We start from the raw sequence: 23,517 nt of genomic DNA, 5'->3' as shown, positions 1-23,517 counted from the left end.
GTCGTGACATTTGTCAAGTATGGTAACCCATACTCGAAATTGGTGCTCTGCATTTAACCCATCCAAGTGCACACACACAGCAGTGAGAAGTGAACACACCGTGAACACACACCCGGAGCAGTGGGCAGCTATATCCAGCGCCCGGGGAGCAACTGGGGGTTCAGTGCCTTGCTCAAGGGCACTTCAGCCATGGGTATTGAGGGCGGAAGAGAGCGCTGTTCATTCACTTCCTCCCACCTACAACTCCTGCCAGCACCGAGACTCGAACCTGCGACCTTCAGGTTACAAATCCAAGTCTCTAACCATTAGGCCACAGCTGCCCCCTAAAAATGAATGTGTTTAATGATTGTGTGATATAATTTAATCCATGTTTTAATTGGTAATTTTAATTGGCCAAACCATGATTATGATACTCCTCTCACTCACTCAGAGCCACGCCTCCTATCACTCACTCAGAGCCACGCCTCCTATCACTCACTCAGAGCCACGCCTCCTATCACTCACTCAAAGCGACGCCTCCTTTCATTCACTCAGCTCCGTCCATGGTCTCAGGTATTGAGACATCTTTCAATAGTGAGATCTGTTTTCATTTTCTTAATTTCTGTGATGTTCAGAGAGTGAGACGTCACTCGAGTTACTCCAACATCACTGTGACTGTCGATGGCCTAATGGTGGAGAGTATTTTCACAAAGGTGAAGCTCTGTCATATTAACTAACAAGTTAATATGACAGAGCTTCACCTTTGTGAAAATACTCTCCACCATTCGGCCATAAGAATGACAAAGGACATTTACATTTATGCATTTAGCAGACGCTTTTATCCAAAGCAACTTACAGTGCATTCAGGATAAACTTTTTTTTTTACCTAACGTGTTCCCCTGAGAATCAAACCCACAACCTTTTGCACTGCTAATGCAATGCTCTACCACTGAGCCACAGGAACACCTGTACTGTACTGTACTGTACTATAGTAAAGCACCCAGGATGATGTGCAACTTCTTCACAGAGAAAATCTCATTATCCTAATGCACTTTTTCACCATGAAATACGCATTGATTATTTTGTTTCATGTAAAACTGCACAGACAGATTCGTTTTTTTATGAGCTTCTGTTCAACAGCCAGATGAAGGCACATTTCGATTTAGCATGAGGGAGAAACCAAAAAGAGAAATCGAGAAACACAGAAAGCAAAAATAAACTCATTCCAGAGTTTTCAAGTGAGAAAACAGATTTCAAGTGTTTGTAGCAGTTTGAGCCGTTACACACAGTAAATTCACCAGCTGTGTTAAGATGAAAGAGTGAATATGTGTGTGTGCTTGTGTGTGAGTGTTTGTGCAGGTGAAGTGAATGACAGCTGCTCTCTTTTCTGTCTCTGCGAGGTTGAATTTAAACCGTGGGAATTTTCATGAAATGTAAACCGTCTGATCGTTCATCCAAAATCCAATTTCTGCTCAGGAGTGGCTGCTGTTGACTGCTGTGTATCTGGGACCATTATTCTGTGGGAGAGATTCAGTAGAAAAAATAATGAATCACTGGGCGAGATATTTGCATGGCTGTCTCTCCACAGAAGGCCGTCCTCCCTCTCTCTGTCTCTCATTAGCTCTTGTTTCCTCAGAGATTAAGTCTGTACTGTGTGTATGAGCTCAGTGGGCACTTTATTAGATACACTTCTCTAATGCTGCCATGGACCCCTTGTGCCCCAGAACAGCCTGAATTCAACAAGCTGCTGGAAACACTCCACAAAGACACTGACATGCTGACGTAACAGTGACACGATGCTTTAGATTATTAACTTTATGACCGGAAGTTTCATTAGAAAATGAGAGCATGTGGTCAGTAACAGTACAAACACAGACTGCAGCGTTTAAAGATGCTCAGTTAATACTAAGCGAGCAAACAAGAGCAAAGACAAAATTCTCACTCATCACAAACAGAAAGGATGGAGCTGATTTTTGGCTATTAGATTTCAGACGAGCCATTGTGTTATTGATTAAAGGATTAGTTCACTTCCAGAATAAAAAATCTACTGATAATTTACTCTCCCCCATGTCATCAAAGGAGTTCATGTCTTTCTGTCTTTAGTCGCAAAGAAATTAAGGTTGTTGAGCAAAACATTCCAGGAATTTTCTCCATATAATGGACTTCAATGGGGACCAACGGCTGAAGGTCCAAATTAGAGTTTCAGTGCAGCTTCAAAGAGCTCTACAGGATCCCAGCTGAGGAATAAGAGTTTTATCTAGAGAAACCATCGGAAATGATCCCTGTACCCCGATACACATGAGTGACCTCGTCCTCTTGACCTTTCCACTAGTTTCATCCATGTGAAAACATTGCTGCTGTAATTCTGCATGCCGTTAGTTGACACCGTGGCGCTACGCGGCTAATCACCGTGAGGGCAAGAACGCTTCACTCTGGGGGGTCTCTTTAAGAAATGTCAACACTGAGACAGGAAGGAAATTGCTCTCTGTATGGCTGCTGAACATCACAGGCTCCCAGCCAGGCCCAGAACTGAGCCTTCTGAATGTAATCCACTTTAAAACACACCACAAGCCCATTCTTTTGTTCCAGTTATGAGCGACACTGTTAGGTGAGGAGCTGACATCTTCCTCCTGAATATAATTGGGTCCTTCTGGTTCTGTAAATTAGCAAAGGGACACACTACGAGGAAAGTTCTGGAAACCAGCGGAGAAGATGTGATAAATGCAGCTGGATTACACTGTTTTTTCCTGTCTGTAGCTTTGTTTTTTTCTCACTTGTTAGTTTGTCGTTTGAATCTGAAATACTAAAAAAAGACCTGATGTACTGACATGCATCAGAAAGCAGATTCACTTAAGTGCCACACTTGCTTTCAAACAATTAAACCCTATCTTTAGTTTATCTCTTTTCCTTATGCTCTCATAAAGACCTTCAGCTAAATGAATGATTTCTTCGTAAACAAAGTGACTTCAAAAGTCGAGGGGTAAAGTTTCCCTGGAACCCCCGGGTTGGCCCATCGACCTGCTATCGAGCCAGTACAGGAACTTCAAAGGCCTGGAACGCGACTCGACCCTTTGGATGTGCTCAGTAAACGAACCACGCGACCTTCAAGAGCTCCTCTTTTATCCGGCCAGAGGATGTGACCAGACATAGACTGCCATCAAAAGCCCTTCAGACGCTTAATGAGAGCTTTTTAAATACCACTGTTAGCATCTGCTCATTAGAACTTTCACATCGATTAATTTATTTTAATTAAAAACCTCCTCCAACAGTTCTGAGTTGAATATGAACACACATAAACGAACGTACCTTCTCACACACATCACGCTTTGGTAGTAAGAGTCAGGAGACTATAGATAGACTCGTGACACACTTGGTTTATGTGCAGCAGTGGAGGAAGGCCCGTCTCAGGTACATTTAGCTCTGTATCTCTCCCACAAAGCATCGGCTCCAGCTAATCTCCTCTGAGAAAAGGGTAAATAATGAATGCGTGTCTTTCTAATTAAAGAGCTCAGTCGCTCCCGGTCACGCATGATTACGCAGGCACACTCAGACGAGATCTGAGCACTGGCCCTCTACGAGTTTCCTGATGCAGCCAAGACGCATTGTTTGAGAGTGCCGCTGAGCGTGTGTGAGCAAAGCCGTCTGACATTTCTCTGCTGATTAACTTTAATACCCTCTGCCTTACGACAGCGAACACTATCAACACGGACGAGCCGTGGCTGCGCGTGATGATTACAACCTGAACACCCCACTTAGTGCGGCCACTTGACATTCTTCCAGAGCGGAAACGTGATGGACAGCTAAAAAACTTGCTGCACTGACTGAAGGGTTATGATTTGACTAGTTAACCCTTCTGTTAATGCTGCATTTGAAAAGGAACACAGAAAAACTGATCATACACTCTAAAAAATGCTGGGTTGTTGCAATATGGACTAACCCAACTGTTGGGTTACATTTTTCAATTGAATTTTTAACCCAAAAGTTGGGTTAGTCCATATTTGACCCAAAGATGGGTTTAAACAAGAGTGTCAATAACTTGAAGATATTGAAGGGACTGGGAAAATGAAAAAAAAAAAAAAAATCTGCCATCATTTACTCACCCTCAAGTTCCACAATGGTATTCTTTCTTTCTTCTGCTGAACACAAAAGAAGATATTTTAAAAGAATGTTGGGAGCTGAACAACATTGGAGCCCTTTGACTTTCATTGTATGGACAAAAATTTCTCAAAATATCTTCTTTTTTTTTAATTCTGTGTCCACATAAGAAAGCAGGTCCAACAGATTTGGTAAATGATGACACAAGTTTTCATTGATGAACTAACCCATTAAGAGATAAAAACATTGATCATGAATTCTGCAGAATAAACACAAAGTTAACTGCACCCAGCTTAAGTTATAATTTACCACGAGTCGCCTTTCTAACATGGCAGCAGAGGGTTTAATGAGGAGCTGAACATCAGTGCAGCTTTCTGACACACTCGTGGTCTATCATTAGAGACGCTGTGGTGTCTGCTCACAGTAATGGAAGCACTATTTCCACCTGCACAAGCTGATTTCTTGTAAGCTACCCTTGTTCAGCATGCTCGTAATTCTTGACTGGATTGTGCAATCTAATGTCAGCCATTCCTCCACAACAAACTACAGTGGTGGTCAGCTGAGATCGGATCTGTCAATCACATCACGGGTCGTCTTTGCACCATATCAAAAGTGGCTGCTTGCTAAAGAGCCAGGAGCTTCCTTAAAAGGAAACCCCTCACAATCCCCTGGTGCAGCCACTTCCTGTATAGGGTAAAGCAACATAATTAACTTACAGCCATGATTTAACTGTTTTAAATGAGCTCTTTCCTTTTTCTTAATTATTCCACCTGCTTTGACACTGTGGTTAACGTCCCGTTTCTCCTCCGAGGGTTCTTCTCCGGGGACTCCCAGGAGTCTGTCGGTTAAAGTGGCTTGAGCTGTCAGCGCATTTGCTTAATGAACATGTTCATTCACCCTGCTAGCCCACCTACTGTAGTCCAGCAGCTCATTTGGTCCTCTGTCAGCCCTCTGGACGTCTGTATCCGGGCGAATGGTGAGACCTTTATGAAGCACAGAGGGAAAATGCTCTATTGATTCCTGTACGTCACTGTATACTGCCTTTTCAGCAGCGGCCTTGTGCCATGTAGACGTTAAGCTCTGGGCCCTATTTCTCCCTGCAACTCTCATGCACGTCTGGGTAATTAAAACAGCAGATGAACATCAGCGGATCCAGAGCCGCTAGCTGATGCGCTCACGTCAGCTGAACTATCAACACCATGTCAGAAGGAGCATTGCACAAAATCAGAATTCAGACGTGGAGGAATTTTCCAAACTTATAATTAAGCAGATGTGCAAATGGTGAGCGAATGGTAATTAATCATGATTACTTTAATTATGCATTGTTTTCTCAATAATGAGGATGATGCTGCAGCACACGATGTGCTTTCTCCCGGCCGCCGACGGCTCGGTCACGCCAATCGAACGCCGCTGCAGCGGATATTAAAAACGTCAATCTTACTCATGCAAATAACTTTGCCTCATTTTCAGTTGGTGAACTTACAGAAATTATTTTTCTCACTCCTTCTTTGAAGTGAATTTGTCTTCCCTTGTGAAGAAAATGATGTGATATAATCTTTAATTAAGAGATAGACTAAATGTCCCTCTCGCACATGAACACTGCGCCGCGGCCTGATGAAGAGACGCCACTCGTGTCGAGAGTTTAGTGCAAATCAAAAAGAGGCACTTGAATGTTTTAATTGAATGAATATACATGAATGTCACTGTCTGTGTCTCAACAAAACACACAAAGACCGTCAGATGACAGACGGCTTCAACTACATTAATCTAGCCAAAAGATGTTTGCAGGAGATTATACAATCGTTGGAGTGTTCAGAGGAAAACTCTCTCTATCTCTCTCTCTAGTTTTCATCTTGGGATCTCAGCTGGCCAATCAGATGCGAGCATCACACATCAGCCATCTGTTCTCTTCAGCAGAACATTAAAGTCAACACTGACACGTTCAGTTGTGCCCTTGACAAACTGCACTGAAACTCGGATCACAAGCGATGTAGTGACGGAGGATCTGAACAAACACCTGGTGCGCCACTAGACTGTGCTCGCTCTCATTAAACCCAAAAAGACATGAGAAAAGATTCATGCTCATCTAGTTCACCAATGAATGAATTAATCTTTTTAATGGTGGCTAAATGTTTCAAATGTGAATGAGAGCATGCAGACGGACTACATGAGTGACGGACAGATAGAGAGGGAGGACAGGTAAGGTACATGACTGGACTGACAAAGCTACACACACACACAGACAATGGTATTCCTATCATTATGGGTTCATTCCATAGGCATAATGGATTTTTTACTGTACAAACTGTATTTTCTATCCTCTTACTCTAACCCTCCTCCTCACACAAAACTACAGGCATTTTTACATTTTCAAATAACTTCATTCTTTGTGATTTATAAGCTTGTTTCCTCATGGGGACCAAAAAATGTCCCTACAAGGTGAAAATTTATTGGTTTTATTATAATTGTGTAATAATGTAGGGAATAGCAGGTATACACACACACTCAGTGTCATGCCAGGGCTAATGCTCAGAGACGGATGCTGCCAGCCTGCCCACCTGCTCAAACAGGTCAGTTTGTCATAGCAGCACATTCAGGGCACACGGCCAGAGTCACCCGCTCACAATAACAACACATGCTGTGAGTTTATGTGTTTGTGTGCATGTGTGTGTGTGTGTGTGTGTGTGTGTGTGTGTGTGTGTGCGCGTGCGTGTGTGTGCGTGTGTGTTTGTGTGTGTGTGTACAACTGATTCACTATTCTTAAGAGGATCTTGCATTATTTTTCTAGATAAAATGCTTTTTTGAGAGTCAAACAGGAAATGAAGTTTGTTAAATGAGACTAATGTGAGCATGGGCACGTCATCCAAACACACAAAATGTGCTAAACATGCTCAAATCCACTGAGATGATCTAGAGATGATGAGGAGGTGAAATCACAAGCTGTATCTGGCTCCTAAAGCAGTTACCTAACTATTTGCTAATTATGTAGCTGTTAAGGGGAAACAAGCTGAAGAAAGCAAGAGGTTTCCAGCTGAATCTCATTTGCACAACGAGAAGGGAAAAAAGCAGCATGTCTCTACTGTCTGCCACAAACACGAAACCAGTCCAGCCTCTCAGATACGAATCAATGCTACTCTGCATCTGAACAAATGATTCATTGTAAGGTTTGTCCCTTTAACACATTTTCCTTTAGCAATAAGCACCAAACATCCAGAACATCTGAATCTGGAAAGAAAAAAACCCCCAAAACAAAACAACAACAACAAAAAACATTGTTTTAGCATTGTAATGAATCATCTGCTGATGTCCCACCCACAGCAACAGACCAGATCATAATCAGATCTTTCAAATAGTAACAAAGCATGTTTATGAACATAAGCATAAAATACAAAATGTAAACATACTGGATTGTAGCAACATTGCTAATTTACATCTGTAGCCCCATACAGTACGTCAGACATGACTATGCAGACAAGTACCATCTACTCTGATGAACATATGCATGTTTCGGTATTTAGAAGACATTTATAATAATCATTTACATTAATATAAATAACAAACAATGTATAATAATTGAACATGGACATTGGAAAAGAAATACTGAGCCTTTAACAGCACTAGTGACAGCAGCTGTCCCAAAGACTCATAGTAGTCCAATAAAAACACAAGGGCTTACGGGATGATACGGGAACCGGTGCTTATATACGATCGGACAGGTCAGAGGGCTACGAGAGGCTTTATGAGAGCTGGAGGAACGGGAGGGAAAATGACAGTGTCACGGCTCCAGCAGCTGTCATGTGGCAGAGGGGACGTGAAGGTGCAAATTACAGCCTGCTGGGGTTGAAGACACCACACAGAAATGATTATGTCTAATGTAACCTGCCGCTCCCATTAAGAGACAGAAACAGGCCTGTAGATCTTTCTGGGCTTGTGTAAGGGGCCGTGATCTGACCCTCCATGTGACATGTAAAGCCTGCTGTGTGAAGACGGTAGAATGTGTATGGCACATGACGAGGCTCAAGCCTGAATTATTCATGCAGTCACTCACAGTCCATACAAATGTGAAGGACAGTCCTGACCTTTCCTCACCTGCAGTATGCTTTGAATAGCTGAGTGGGGCTTTACAGGATGGTGCATTTCTTTTTTTACAAATTTGACTTGTCCTAAGACCACCTAGGTCCCTCACACATACATAAGCCAAATAAGACTTATTTCTTCTGAAAGGACAAACAAGGTCTGTTCCAGTCAGGGATGGGCAGTATTTCAAATACATGTATTTGACATACAAAATACTATTTTGTTTTTAAATACATGGTGTCCTGCAGAGTTCAGCTCCAACTTTTCTCTACACACCTGCCTGGAAGTTTCTAATATGCCTATTAAGACCTTAATAAGCCGGTTCAGGTGTGTTTAATTAGGGTTGGAGCTGAACTCTACAGGACACTGGCCCTCCAGGACCGAGTTTGGAGACCCCTAGATTAGAGGTTATAGCCTGTCATTTCCAAATGATCCTCTAGAGGTAGCAGAGCCGTCAAAACAATCACAGTAAATTATGTTCTGAAAAAACAAAATCTCAAGGTCACTGAATTATTCTTTCATGTGTTTGAAAGTGAAACAGATTTCTGATCATAAGGTTAATGCTGAGTTCACACTGCACGATTTTAGCCCCGATTTTAACTCGCCGACAAATGCCCGAAATCGGAGGCAAATTGGTACTCGTTCCCGTGAGTGACATTCACCCCGTAAAATATTATACATGCTAAATATCTGGACCTGTCGGCGATTCAAATCCTGCTGTGTGAAATGAGTTCTGACTGAAAAATACATCAGCGATGACATACAGCCAATGAGAGAGCAAGATAATGGGCAGTGGGAGGTTCGGGGAGGAGTTCGCATGATTTTGCATTATTATCACTTCTCGTGTGCGTTTGGTTGTGAAATGTAGTTTGTGGACCAGACAGAGTTGTCTGCGATTCTTCCTATTGTAAAGTCATGCAGTATGTAAGCTCCTGTCGCTGATCCATCATGCAATGTCAACACAGCAGCAACTGAATGCTGCCCCAGATAGTCCTGCAGTGTGAAAACAACGGTGATCCGACGACTTTGAAAATCGTGCAGTGTGAACTGATCCGACGACTTTGAAAACAGTGCGGTGTTAATTATTGATTCCCAACTAGAACAACTGTGGGTGTGAGAGCAAAGTGTTTGTGTCATTAACAGCAGTTTGACACTCTGAACGGCGAGACACAAATTGAGTGGTAATTTGCCAGAGTGTCGCATTAATTGATGAAGTGTGATCGTCATTACAGATCCCAGAAGTATGAATTCATGAGACAGCTGACATTTACACATACTCCGTTAGCACTTATCGTCACAAGAGAGAGATAATTAAATGGAGACAATAAATATATTCTATACAGAAATATGAACACACGTGCTGAGCTCAATAATTGTACATTAACACTCATTATCTAATGCTGAATGCAATGATATGACCCCAACTTCTGACCCCACCCCTAGCCCCCACCCACTCTCTGACCACACCTCTAACCACACCCTAACCCCACCCACTCTCTGACCACACCCTAACCACACCGTAGCCCCACCCACCCTCTAACCACACCCACTTTCTGACCACATCTCTAACCCACCCCTTTGGCCACACCCTATCTTTAACTCCACCCCCAACCACAGCTACCCTCAGCATTCTGAAATCTCTTTTTAAAGGAAATTGAATGATAACTAATGGATGCCTCTACACTCAAGTTCACACACTCTGATTATGATTCATACAGAAAATGGAACATATTAATAGCCATTAAGTGCTGAATGGAAGGAAAGGCATTCATGTGTCCCGTAGCTCTGTAATGCAGGTCAGAGAGCCCTCTACAACACTCCCCTTCTTTGGATGAATGTTAGTTAAGATATTCATTTCACTCAGCAACGAAAGTGCAGCTAGAATGAAGAAAACACATCAAATGCCCTTTTATTCACTGACTCACTTTTAAGACATGCACCAAGTGCTTTCTGTGAAAGGAGGATTAAAAACAAGAGAGAGGGAGAGAGAGAGAGAGAGAGAGAGAGAGAGAGAGAGAGAGAGAAATGTCATACGTAGTCTCATACTGTATATACAAACTGTAACCACATGATTTAATAAGCTTAGGCATTTCAGGACAAAAGAGACATGGATGGAAAGGACCATCAGCTTCAAACAGATGACATGTGCAGGCCTCCCTGCTGAAAACCCTCTCTCTTTCACCAGACCAGCGTGTCCAGAGCGTTCAACCCTCAGCTGGTCAACACAATTCTGGACTCTGTTCTGGTTTCCCAGGATGCCGACCAGAGGTGGAAACTCGAGTCTGCAGCTTGGACTCAAGTTGCACTTAAGACACAAAAAAATATATAACTTGCTACTTGACTTGGACTGTAGGGACTCATGAACATGTCTGAAAGCATCTGTGAGGTGTCTCTGCGTATCACAGCACATTTCTGCTCTTCTGTTTGAACTCTTGCTCCATGCATCAATGCATATTAGTACAGTAAAGAAAAACACGGTCACTCACAGGTTGAGTATGGGCTAGCAGAACTAGCAAAATGTGTCTTCTAAAAGAGAAAGTGCAGGCTGTGAGTGCTGCTACAGGATGCATACTGTGCTCAGTGTTGCACAGATGAGCTGCTGTGAAGTATGAAGTGTCTTTGTGTTTTATGGACTGTACCTTGATCAGCAGGACTCTTTACTGTAAATGAACATTGTACTCACACTGCCTACAAACACAATACTGACATTCCAGGTTTCTGTCTGGGAAAATAAGCAGCTTTGGAGGGAATTCTGTATCAGTCAAGCCAAAATGTTTTCAGACACCTTCAACATTTCACACATTATCAAAGTTTATTCGCTAAAGTTTAGAAAATGGTAATAAAATATGACAAGAACTTAGAGTTAAACTGTGTCAGAACAAATTCAGCTTGATAATGTCAGATAACACTTAAGCAAAACATGCTTGTCCTGCACCCACTAGAAAAAAAAATGATCAAAAATTATATCTGGTGTCTGAACAATTTTTGGTTTGACTGTATATGGGTGCTTTAGAATGGAAAAGGTTATAAAGCAGACACACTAAGATCGTTCTGCACACACGTGGAGTCTCTATGGAGGTTCTGAAGGTCGCTCACTGGGTTTGGAACAGAGCCCTTACATAACCAGAGCGTCAATATCATGTGTGAGCCCCTGCATGGATCTCTCTGACCTGAATATGGTTCTCATCTCACTCGCACTCCATCAAGATGGAGGATCCTGTGTAATTAATGAAGAACACTTTAAAAACAGCCCTTCATTTGGCCAGGCCTCACTAATGACTTCTAAATATAACCACATTAGACATTCTCCTCCACGCCACGGCCTCGCTGCTCATTTATTTAAAACTACTTTGAGCTTAGAGGAAAAGTGCCTCCTCATCACAAAACCCTGACACACATCAGGACGACGGGCACTGCACACCAGCCTCAACTTCTCTTTTAGTTTTCCTTCTAAATGAGCTTGTGTCTCCATGTCATCACCCCACTCGTCAATTTTAGAAGATCCTAAATAATCAAAAAGTCACATGGTAATATTAATCATCATAAATATCCAAACGGCTTTAGTCCCACTGAAATCAATCAGTTTTTTGTTAATGATCATGTGATTGGAGCTCAGTGTGTCTACATGTTAATCAGACTGAGACTTGCTCCGGAAGTGTCACGTGACGAGTGTTTTATCCTTCAAGTATTCAACTGCACATCGTGTCACATGCTCTTGGACAGAGCTGGTGACTGTAGCACAACTACACAAAAACCTTGCTGCAGCTTCATGTAAATGCACTGATGAGATGACAGAGAGAAATGTGGAGTAGTGTAATATATGCAGAAGGTCGGCTGCCGTTTAACCCTGTAAAGAGCGCGGCCGCTGGACGAGCGTCTCCATCAGTAATGCGTTTATGAAAATGAGCCACATGACAGATCGCTGGCATTGATCGCATGCTCATCCATCATACTGAATACTCCAAACTCTCTCTCTCTCTCTCTCTCTGCACTTCAGCCATATATTCCTTCTCTCTGCATCAAGCCTTCGTTTATTTTACTTTCTCTTTCTGCTGCAGCTGTTCTCTTCATTTCCCTCTCTATTCCTCCCACCCTCTCTCTCATATGTAATATGGCAGTACAGGAACCATAAGGTGGGAATATCTCCCATTATTTTCCACTCTGTTGCCACGACAACAGCAGTTTGAGTGACAGATCTAAAGTTTGGCTGACAGGTGACGTGGGGCGCCACAGAAAATACAATATACACTAATATCACATGCAAGCCTCATCTGAGCTCATTTTAGAAAAGCACAAGAGAAAAAAAATAAATAAATAAAATGTTGACATTAAATATTGATTTTTATGTGGGATGAGCTTTACTGTTCCTAGAGAGAGAGAGGATGGGGAAATATGTCTCCGCTACGGCTGCACAAACACACTCAAATGCTTCAGTGTTCACTCCTGTTTCCTCTAGGAAAAAAGATCTAAACACATCCTCATAAAGGACAGCAGCGCCTGAAACAGAGCTGTGCTTCTTCAGAACTTCTGCACACCCTCGTTATACTCAATTAAGAGAATAATTATTCACCTTTCATATGATAATCAGCGGACAGAACTGAACGCTGCTGTGTGTTTAGATGTTCACCTGCTCACGATGAGGCGACGCTGTTATATAACGGCTCATCTGAGGAGAATCCTCTCTGAGCCGCGGGATGTAGCTGTTAGCAGATCTATAATTCTCTAGCAAATGCCCAGTATTAACCCAGTCAGTTCCTAATGCTAAAACTGTATTACCACTGCCACAAAAAACAGATGCTACAGCATTCAAAGCACATGAAGCAAAGCTACATTACTAGCAGAACTGGAAACAGATGATTCCATGGAAACATCATAATGCTATAGTGATTAAATGACTCAATGAATCATGTGAAATCAAAAGCTGTGGCTTATACAATGTGAAAATTCATTTAGGGCATAATGCATGATTTTAATTGCATGCAACATCCTTAATATCGAACACGAATTAGACATATATTGGTGGACAATACATTTGCAATGGTATATATGAGCTGGAAGTAATATGGAGTTTTTATGAAGATCCAGAGGGAGTTCATCACACACCTAAATACTTCCATCTCTTTCCATAAAAGAAAAATAAATCTATCCTTACCCTCCCATTCGGGAACATGTTTTCAAGCACTTACTCTGAGAAGCCCATGAGCCAAATCCATGACACAAATTCAATAAGTATAATCATCTGTTTTCATTAGTCGGGCACTGGGACGTGGGTCTTACGCTGACGTCCTATAGGAAGCAGATAAGCCAATTCTATAAGTGATGCATTTTAATAAGCTGCATCTGGCTGTTTGGTGAACAGTGAAAACTGAACACAGAGGATTTGCTTGCTCCCTGTAAGCACGAACTGGACTGGACTGTTCTAGAAAAGAGCCAGCGACCCACTGCTGAATGACAGTTTAAGGGTCTCTGAGCACAGGACTCAACGAGCCGGCATGTAGAAACCATACACTGTGTGCTGGCACCCGCTCCGCTTCATTTCTCCTGTTTTAGTCACATAGTAATGAGCTTTTTACCTTCCAACAGGGCTGCATGAAATCAGATGCGGTCTGAGTAACTGACAGCTCACGTATGAACACATGAATTTAAAAACACAGCGAGGGAGACACTCAGCATCAGCTCAGAAAAACCCACAGAAGAAGGATTGATGGACACAAACCCGCCATCTTTAATGTGTAGTACAATCCTGAGGAAAAGAGCTTTCCACATAAACCAGCATTCAGGGAGTCGAACCTGTAATAAGCTGAAGCTTATATATTTCTGTATAATAGGTTACGTTCAGCAGGTTCTTGAAGATACCAGACACAAAAAAATATAGCATGCTGAGTGTGATATGGCATTCAAATATAAACAGTGTTGGGGGTAACGCATTACAAGTAGTAACACAAGTTACGTAATCAGATCACTTTTTTCAAATAACTAGTAAAGTAACACATTATTTTTTCATTTATTTTTCAGATAAGTAACGGCAGTTACTTTGTTTCTCATGTAATGATGTTTTATTAACAAGGTTCGGAAGGAGCGCATCAGATACTTAGCCTGATTAACACCGGTGGAGTGCACTCAAGTTAATCAACACCATGGTATAAATACATCTGACTTACCTCTATCCATTGACTGTTTATCAGCATCCCTCCTCCACCCCATCTCCTCACTTCGAGTTAATTTTACTGTTATGCGGGGAGGGGGGTACTCTAGGTTCGGGTCATTCCCAAGCTCAGAGCCCTTCCCCAGACAGCACGCCAAATACACATTATCATACTTCAGCTAATTATATGTAAGCGTGAACTCGTGAATTGACAACATGTGCTCATGTTGAGAGGAATCAGGAGTGAGAGCAGATGCGTTGTGTGCTGTGTGAACATGATGATACTGTAGATCTAGACTCAGTCTCAACATGCTTTTAATCATCTCACTTGCACAAAAACAGATTCAGTATTCCTCAAAATCAATAAAAAGAGAAATGCAAACTCAGAATATGACGCAAACCTGCAATAATTCAATATGTTAAACAGCACAAATATCCTTTATGTTTGGGTTTTTTATCCCATTTTGTTAACCAATATTGTTGCAGCTGACCTTCAATGATCCAATTCAACCAAAAGAATAAGCAAAAATTACTTCCTTCAGCCTGAGGCTCATTCATTTCACTTTTGGTGTGTAAAAATATAACTTTTTTATATTGTTTATAAATTTTTTTATTTATTTTTATATCAGATAAGCAAACGTAGCAGAGATGTTGAAAAGTAGAAGAGTATTACTAAATTTTTTATTTAAAATGCAATTAGTTACTTTTTTGAGAGTAATGCAATATCATAATGCATTCATTTTAAAAGTAACTTTCCCCAACATTGAATATACATATAAAAAAGAAGAATATGTGCCTTACTGTTTGTTGAGAAAGAAAGAGATGAAGCCCTGCAATTTCAAGAACTGAGCAAAGAAATCAGTGTCTTCTCTAATATCTACTATAACATCATCACACCACAACAACACTGACCAACAATTACATCACTCATTTGGAAACTCAAACAAATAAAGTAAAGGTCAATGGTATCAGACCCTAAAAACACTTTGACACACTATCAGCACTCTGATAAAACACAGAATCTCGAGCAGGCAGAGAGTATAGAGACACAACATCAGGACCTCTCCAGCCCTAATCAAACACACCTGCTGTAATGATGTGTGTTCGTCTGTCACAATCGGAGACACTGCGAGCATCGACTCCAGTCTGTGTCTCCAGCACTATTTATTATGACTCTCTCTTATCATTGCATTATAAGAATGACTTTTATTTACTCTACTTATAATTGAATTTAATTTTTTACTGTCATCCAGACTACATTTCTTAGTCAATTACACAATCCTTAATTTATGTTTATGTTCTGCACTATTCTCATTTTGCACTGTTTGAACCGCAATTTGAATTAGCAATATAAATGCAAAAAATCTGTCATGCCACTAAAGCAACTTAAAACTGTGTGTGTGTGTGTGTGTGTGTGTGTGTGTGTGTGTGTGTGTGTGTGTGTGTGTGTGTGTTTGTGTGTGTGTAAGTACATGTGTGAGTCTAGCAGAACTGCAGGAACACAGGCTGCCCATCACAGACAGACTCAGACAGATATTTAATCTTTAAGACATTTGAAATAGCAAACATAATGCAAAATTGCAATTTAGATGCATTTTAACATATTGAATAAATGAACTTCAATGGTTTATGCTGGAAAATCACTCCATTTCCCAGAATGCATTACCTGTGCTGAATTACTCTGTATTACAATTACAATTCAACTTCCTGCATGCCACTTCAATTCAAATTCACACGCATGAACTGAAAGTGAATTGATTCTTCAGTTCTGAATTCTGTTCAACCACTTTCTAAAGCCTAAACATCAGGACCGAGGTGTGACGCGTATCAAAATGAGAGAAACGCATCCTCCTCTCATAGACACTGTCCATGGACTTTTGAAGAACAGCCAAGCTGATGCTCGGAACGCGTTTCCAGCTGTGCATGAGTATCTCCTGTGCAGTTTAACATCTAAATGAAGGTCGTGGCAGCGTTTACAGACGGGCCTCATGCTGCCCTCTGCTGTTGACCCTAACACACACACAATCCAAGATTCAAGATTCAAGATTCAAGATTTTATTTGTCACGTACAAGTTATATGGCATACAACAAGCAGTGAAATGTAGGTCTGGCATACTCTTTTTAGACTGTGCAAAAAAATAAGAGAAAATTAAATACAAATAATGAAATATACGAAAAAATAATAAGAAGAAGAAAAAAATAAGAAGATTAAATACAAATAATGAAATATACACAATATATTAGACTACTACGCAGATGATGTTCAGAGATGCTACAAAGAAAATGCTACTCAGATGATGTGCAGAGATGTAAACAATGTACAGTGAGGATGAGTTTCATAACTAGGTTATCTCAAAAAAGTGCAGTGTGCAAGAGTTATTGGGTAACCCTACACTACCAGAGTCTCTAAAGTGCAGTGTGTTTAATGTCCATATTTAATAGTCTGATAGCATGAGGGAAGAAACTCCTTCTGAGCCTCTCCGTTTTTGCCATCAAACTGCGGAAGCGTCTGCCTGACTGTAGCAGATTAAACAGTAGGTTTCCAGGGTGGGTGGAGTCTTTGAGGATCTTAACAGCCCTAGATTTACATCTCCTGGTGTGGATGTCTTGCAGAGGGGGGAGAGATGTTCTGGAGATGTGCTCAGCTGAGATCCTGGGCTGAGCTGTTTCCATACCACGATGAAATGCACTGAGTTGATATAGAAAGTTTTCAGGATTCCAGGGGAAACCTTGAATTTTCTCAGGAGTCTCAGATCCACCAAATCCACCAAAAACACAACACTAACTACAGATCAGATTTAAACCAGAGGACATGACAAACTCAGCTCCCGGATGGCCTCATTCCTACAGAGTTTAGCAGCAACACCTGCCTGGGAGTTTCTAGAGATCCTGAAGACCTGGACTCTGGTTGAGCTGTTTAGTGAGGGATGAAGCTAAACTATTCAGGAAACAGGCAGACCGGACACACCTGGCTTAGAGGAGCTCATCTTACCTGTGACAGACAGCTCAGTGGTCCTCCTCACCACAAAACTCCCAAACTGTAATTCGCAGGTGTAATTCCCGATGTCATCTTCCCGCACGTCTTTGATGGAGAGCACATCCACCTTCCTGACGATGCTCTGTCTCCACTGTTTCGGCCGGCATTCCTACATCCATAAACAGATCGGCAGTTTAATTTGGCTGCAAACACATTTCATTGGAATGACACATTAATAAATCGCCTTCAGGTGGGCGGCTTTCAGTGCTGTCAACAGACTACAGCACTACGGATTTCATACTTGACAGTGTTTTGACAACAGCTAGAGTTTCATCTGTAAATTGTTGCCTTGGCAACACCTGTCAGTCATTTATTGAGCACTTATTAATTTCCATGTCGATGAGCAGATGAGTTCATTATCAAGGCAGCAAACCATAAGAAGATGATGCACGAACTGTGCTGAAGTTAACCAGTGTGAATCTCAGAAAAGAAATAAATGTTCAAAGATGAAGGGTTTTCTAATCGTCAATGATAGCGCAGACACAATTCAACCATTTTAATTAAAACACACTGCTTACATATGATGAGAAAAAGCACTACAAAATATTAAAAAGTTTTAGAAGAAGAAAAAGTGTTGTAAATGAAACCTCTTTGCTAGACTAGCTCAATTTATATAAAGCCACAGCATAAAGACTGATATCAACCAGTAAAGAACAGGATCAAATGAGTCATTTGTTGCTCATGCCGTGTATTTGTTTTATCTTTCAGTTTTAACTCGTATATTGAACTACACCAAATGAGGATGTTCACATTGATGATAACTAAATCCAGTTATGTTTCCTGCACAAATGTCCACAGCCATGATCTATCTTTGATTAAGTTAGGCCAGAAAGAGTGGCAGATGTTTAATTTGACGCTCAATCTAGATTAGTCGCAGTCCAATTTCACCTCTCTTTTGGGTGGCAGAAACTGATCCATTCACAAAACTTTCCATATCATCGTCTTTGCTTGATATAAAGTCAATTTCTGCCTTACTGCTTCTATTTTTAATTTTGAACACAAACTGCATGAGTCTGTTTTTGGTGAGATGAAGATGATGGCATGGAATCAAACTGAATGGTATTACACTGTCTGCACAATGGTGAATACAGCATGTGATCGTACCTTGTACCATGTAATCTCTGGCTCTTTTCCGGTCTGTATGTAGTCGTCTATGTCAGGACAGAGGATGTCTTTGCTCTTACTCAGCTCGGCCTTCTCAAAGTACCTCATCTTGGAGTTGTAGCAGAGACCCGTGTTGTTCTCGGACACCGTGAGCGACATCGACACTTTCATACAGTACGTGGAGTTCCTGCAAAACACACCAAACCAACACCGTCAACAAGCTACACAGAAACAGGCATTTCATTTATGCTGGAAAAGGCTTTCAAATGTACGTTCTTTCATTGCGATCAGTGGGAGAGAGGAATCTCACGATCAAATTACGACAAGGTTTACTGCTGAAACGAGTCTGTAAACGCTCTGTTAAAAGGGTCTCTGTGTTTTCACATCATTCTCAGCAGTTGTTTCTTTGCTTGTCTTGAGCTCAGGAGATCTCAGATCAGCAGAAATGAGAGCAGAGAGCCAGCAGGCCATTTTTCAGCTTTGTTAGAGTGGCGCTCTTAGCGGACGCCTCTTACTGCCACAATTGAATTTATTGGAAAATAACTCCCTGAACAGAAGAAACAACACAATGCAGAACGGAGAGAAGGAAGGACAGAAAGTGCTGACTCAAAGAACAGTGAACGAGTGAAGAGAACGACAGAATGAAAACTAAAGATTAACATCCCTCCACAACATGTGATACCCAGCTCCAGTTTTAAAACAGGAGTCTAATAATTAGCCTGCAGTTTGATTCCCTAGTGAAATAATTCAACACTGTTTTCCTGTAACACTAAACGCAGCTCTCGTTTATATACAGGACATCAAAACACAGGTGGGCAAAACCAGAATCTACAAATACAGTGAGTAACAATGAGTAATGAAAGAAGAATGTGGTCAGTCTACAGCCGGCGGATCTCATCCGGAGGCCATTTAATTACATGTAATTTGGGTTACGTAATCAGATTCCAAAAATTAAATACTTAGTAATTAGATCAAATTACATTTTAAAATACTCATAATCAGAAGACACTCACTTTTTTAGTAATTACATGATTACTAGGGCTGCCCCCTAATAGTCGACTAACCATTGGTTGACCAGAAGAGGATTTGTCGACCAAAATTTTATTAGTCGCAGAAAAATCGTGATGGACAGATCAGTAATGGCTAGTCTATGTGGTAATTCAGTACATCGGGCCAGACATAAAAAACACTCCCCTATCATTCCTCAACATCAAATAAGGCTTATCATCTGAAATATGTAAGTATTAGCAACTTTACATGTCCGCTTAATCTAATGTTAACCTAGAGGAATGTGCACTGTTCAAGTGTGTCTGTGCGGAGTGTGGAATCTGAACAGCAGCGCTCACTGCAGATGGAGGCGCCGGTGCGCTCACTTGCTCTTAAAATAAGCTACTCCATAATTTTTGGTCATACAGATAAGAGTAATACATCTTTCAAATCTGTAAAGACTATACGTTTATTTGTGTGCACTCACAATCAAAATTACATTTAAAAGTATTATATCTTTATTTTTTTTTATGTGTATTCGTTTATTTGTGTGCACGTGCACTTGAGTGTGAAACATCATGAAAACATATCTATAGAGAGCAAAATGTCTACTTTCAAATGAAACAAATCAAATGGAAATTTAATATTCTCAGATTATGTAGGCCTAATCCATATGAAAAAATGCGGAGACGACAAGTCAGTGTCGCTAACGTCCTTCATCTCTTAAAGGTGCTGTATACAGGATAGTGGTTGAACTAGGTATTGCAGTCCAAATTCAAAATATTAGAGAGGGTTTTTTCACCCGGCCCCTACTCCTCAGACTTGATGCACTCACAGGTTGCCAGATTGACACCAACAAGAAGAAGTGCACTTGACGATGAATGAAATGAAATACCCTGTGTTTTCCGCTAACTGGCAACCCGGGGTGCCGAAATACAATTGGGTAAACTGCCAGTAGGTGGGTTTCACAAATTAAAACTGAGACCAGCATTCCGACCCGGAACGCACATTTTCAAAGGAGAATAACTGACTGTAGCATTGTTTTTCAGATAAACATGTTAACTTAGCATGTTTCTTAAATATATGCAAACATATTATGGTATTTTTTATTCTTTACTAGAGTCAAAAACTTTAAACCGAAAACAAAAAAGCACTAGTTTATCAATGTATTATTAAAATGTTAATGCAGTCTCCTCACATTTACATTTATGCATTTAGCAGATGTTTTTATCCATCTTACATTGTTTTACCAGTATGTGTGTTCCCTGGTAATTGAACCCACAACCTTTTGCGCTGCTAACACAATGCCCTACCACTGAGCCACAGGAACACGGGAACTAACAGACTTTCTGAATGGACTGACTATTATGCGAATAATATGTAATCATTAGAGCTGCCTTACTCTTTTTCCCTGACATATTCATAATCGTTACTACTGCCGATGTGATGTGGCAAGCTTTATGCATGTGCTTGAGCACTTATTAGACTATGAAGGCAACTAAAGGCTTGGTATTATCCTGACATATTCATAATCATTACTACTGCCGGTGTGATGTGGTGCTTTACGTTTATTTGTGTGCACTCACAATAAAAATCTTTAGTCGGGGGCAGCTCTAATGATTACACATTATTCACATAATAGTCAGTCCATTCAGAAAGTCATTCACACAGAAAGTCATGTGGACATTCACACAGAGATCGATCACTAGTCAGGAAGACACACATCCACTGGATTCAAGATGTGTTTCAATATTGCATCAACTTCTGATGAACATTAATTTCTATTTGAGTTATCACTCTTTATCACTTATTTAACCATGTATTACTGTGTCTTTGGAAGGTTTTTGTCTTTCAGAAACATTAAAATGCACATATTTGCATTATTTCTTATTTACATATAATGCAGGAAATCCCAAACTTTTTGTCATCTGAACAAAATTAATGTGTGATTAATTTGTGATTAATTACATCTAGAATTTTATTAATTAGCATCTAGTGGCTACATCATGGTGTTACAGATGATTTTAAATATGAATATCAAATATATGTAAAATTTATAATTTTACATATATTTGAAAGTGAAAAGTTAAAGTGACGTGACATGTAGTATGACACAAGTGACACAAGTATGGTGTCCCATACTCGAAATATGTGCTCTGCATTTAACCCATCCAAGTGCACATACACACACATAGCAGTGAGTAGTGAACACACACACACACAGTGAACACATACCAAGAGCAGTATTTATGTATTTTAGTATCTTGGACTGACACTGTATACAGGCAGAAGAAGACAAGTTGAGCTAGAGTCCTAGTAGTATCCCTGGAACATATTTTGTCTTTAAAATACAACCCTGTAAATATGATTTTTAAAGATGAGAATATATTTGCAACAATCAATGAAATGACTCCAGACTCGTCTCTGACTCCAGCTTAAAGACTCCAAACTTGACTCTGACTTGTGGCTTGAACTGATAAAAATTAGTTTTTAACACAGTGTTCATTTCTTTGTATAAAAGCACCTGCCAAATGCATAAATGTAAACGTAAATCCCCTCAGAGTTTACCTGAGAACCTGACATAATAAAATACATAAATTTGCCGTTAACCATGAAATTACTGGTCTAATAGTATCAATCTTGGAAGTAAAGAAGGTCATAAAGTCATTACTAATGTGCTGTTGGCGAATGTCTGCACCTGTTGATGCTTTTTTTTTTGTTGTTAATTTAGCCACTGCATTGAATAAATGTGTTTTCTTCTAAAAGAGATGAAAAGTAAAGAGCTTTTAGAGATCTTCTAGAAGTGGAAGTACTTTCCTTCTATACAATATGAGATACCTCTAGTTTTGTTTTCTTCCAGCTGTGCTTCATTCTCCGGGCTGCTCTCTTTAAGGCGTGAGTGTGCTCACATCTTGCAAGATGGTGCCAGTGTACTATGTGTGTTTCAATCCCGTACCTGTTCGTTTGGTATTTGTATTGTTCGCACTTTGGGTGGTATTACACAGGTATCATGCAGACACAGTGCTGACCTACGATCACCAAGCCCTATTCAACATCAAACGTGGTATGGAAGCTGGTTGCCTGGGAAGCTGTCCTGTTCTCTACTCACACTCTCAATCCTCTTTCAATGAACCCACGCCAGAATGCGCTCACCGGTTACCTTGCTGCGTTCCTCCTCTACGGAAGCGCCGCAGGAAGAGAGGTCGTGGCAGTGTTTGGGTCAGAATTAGACGGCAATTGCTTCCACCATACAATCTTCGACTCAGTATTCTCTGAATGCAATAGGCTTGGAGGAGCATAACTTGGCGCAACGCTCTTGGGATTACAGATATGCTTTTCATCCTCCAGTTTACCCGGTCTTTGGTGATTCAACTACTTATTCCTCCGCGTTGCCGCGTTTACGACTTCGCCGGAGAAGAGTGGAATGTTTAAATCTTCGCCAACTGAACTTTGTTTGATAGGATCGGAATCTGGCATCACTGACTCATCTCAACATGGCTCTAGTTAATGCTAGGTCCGTGTGTAACAAGAATTTCATTTTAAATGACTTTTTTGCACAACTTGTGTATCCTTTTTCTGTCAGAGACATGGGCCAGTGCTGGTTGTCAGTTGTCAGTTTTTGAGGAACTCTGTCCGCTGGATTGTGGTTTTATTAGTACACCACGATGTACTGGCAAGAGCAGTGGGGATGCCATGGTTTTTAAATAATTTGATAACATATGAACTCTTTCTGTTGGGAGTTATTAATCATTTGAGTTACAGTGTATTGTGTTGGAGTCTGAACAAAGACGATGTCTCCTTCTCTGACCACAATACTATTGTTTTTAATGTTCATGTTGTGAACTCAGTTGTGAAAAAGCATGTGGGCCATTATTCTCATTGCATAAATTTGTCTACTCCTTCTCAGTTTAGTGAAATTAAAGGCGATGGAACTTTCCTGATCAACCCAGCATTGAGTCACTTACAAGGGTCAGAAAGACTTGTTTGAATCTCTGGAAGATGCTGAAAAGTATCTCAAGGGTCTTGATGGAGCAGCGACACCTATTGCTCGATGGTGTTTAGATTTCTTTTGTTGATGGAGATTTGTTAAATA

General features: G+C 40.8%; 1 protein-coding gene across 5 annotated transcripts in view; it reads right to left on the bottom strand.

The window, feature by feature from the left end:
• The window catches only part of LOC109084617 (interleukin-1 receptor accessory protein-like 1-B), a 186,505-nt gene that overhangs the window by 85,578 nt on the left and 77,410 nt on the right, over positions 1-23,517 (bottom strand). For all 5 annotated transcript variants that reach the window (XM_042766717.1, XM_042766719.1, XM_042766720.1 and 2 more), the window contains exons 4-5: positions 18,438-18,624; positions 17,289-17,442 (exon numbers count right to left, since the gene is read on the bottom strand). In XM_042766717.1, coding sequence (XP_042622651.1) covers positions 17,289-17,442; positions 18,438-18,624 — 341 coding nt within the window. The remainder of the gene's footprint in view (positions 1-17,288; positions 17,443-18,437; positions 18,625-23,517) is intronic.

Source organism: Cyprinus carpio, chromosome A11, assembly GCF_018340385.1.
Source record: "Cyprinus carpio isolate SPL01 chromosome A11, ASM1834038v1, whole genome shotgun sequence".
Taxonomy (NCBI): Eukaryota; Metazoa; Chordata; class Actinopteri; order Cypriniformes; family Cyprinidae; genus Cyprinus; species Cyprinus carpio.
This window is presented reverse-complemented; position numbering and strand designations above follow the sequence as displayed.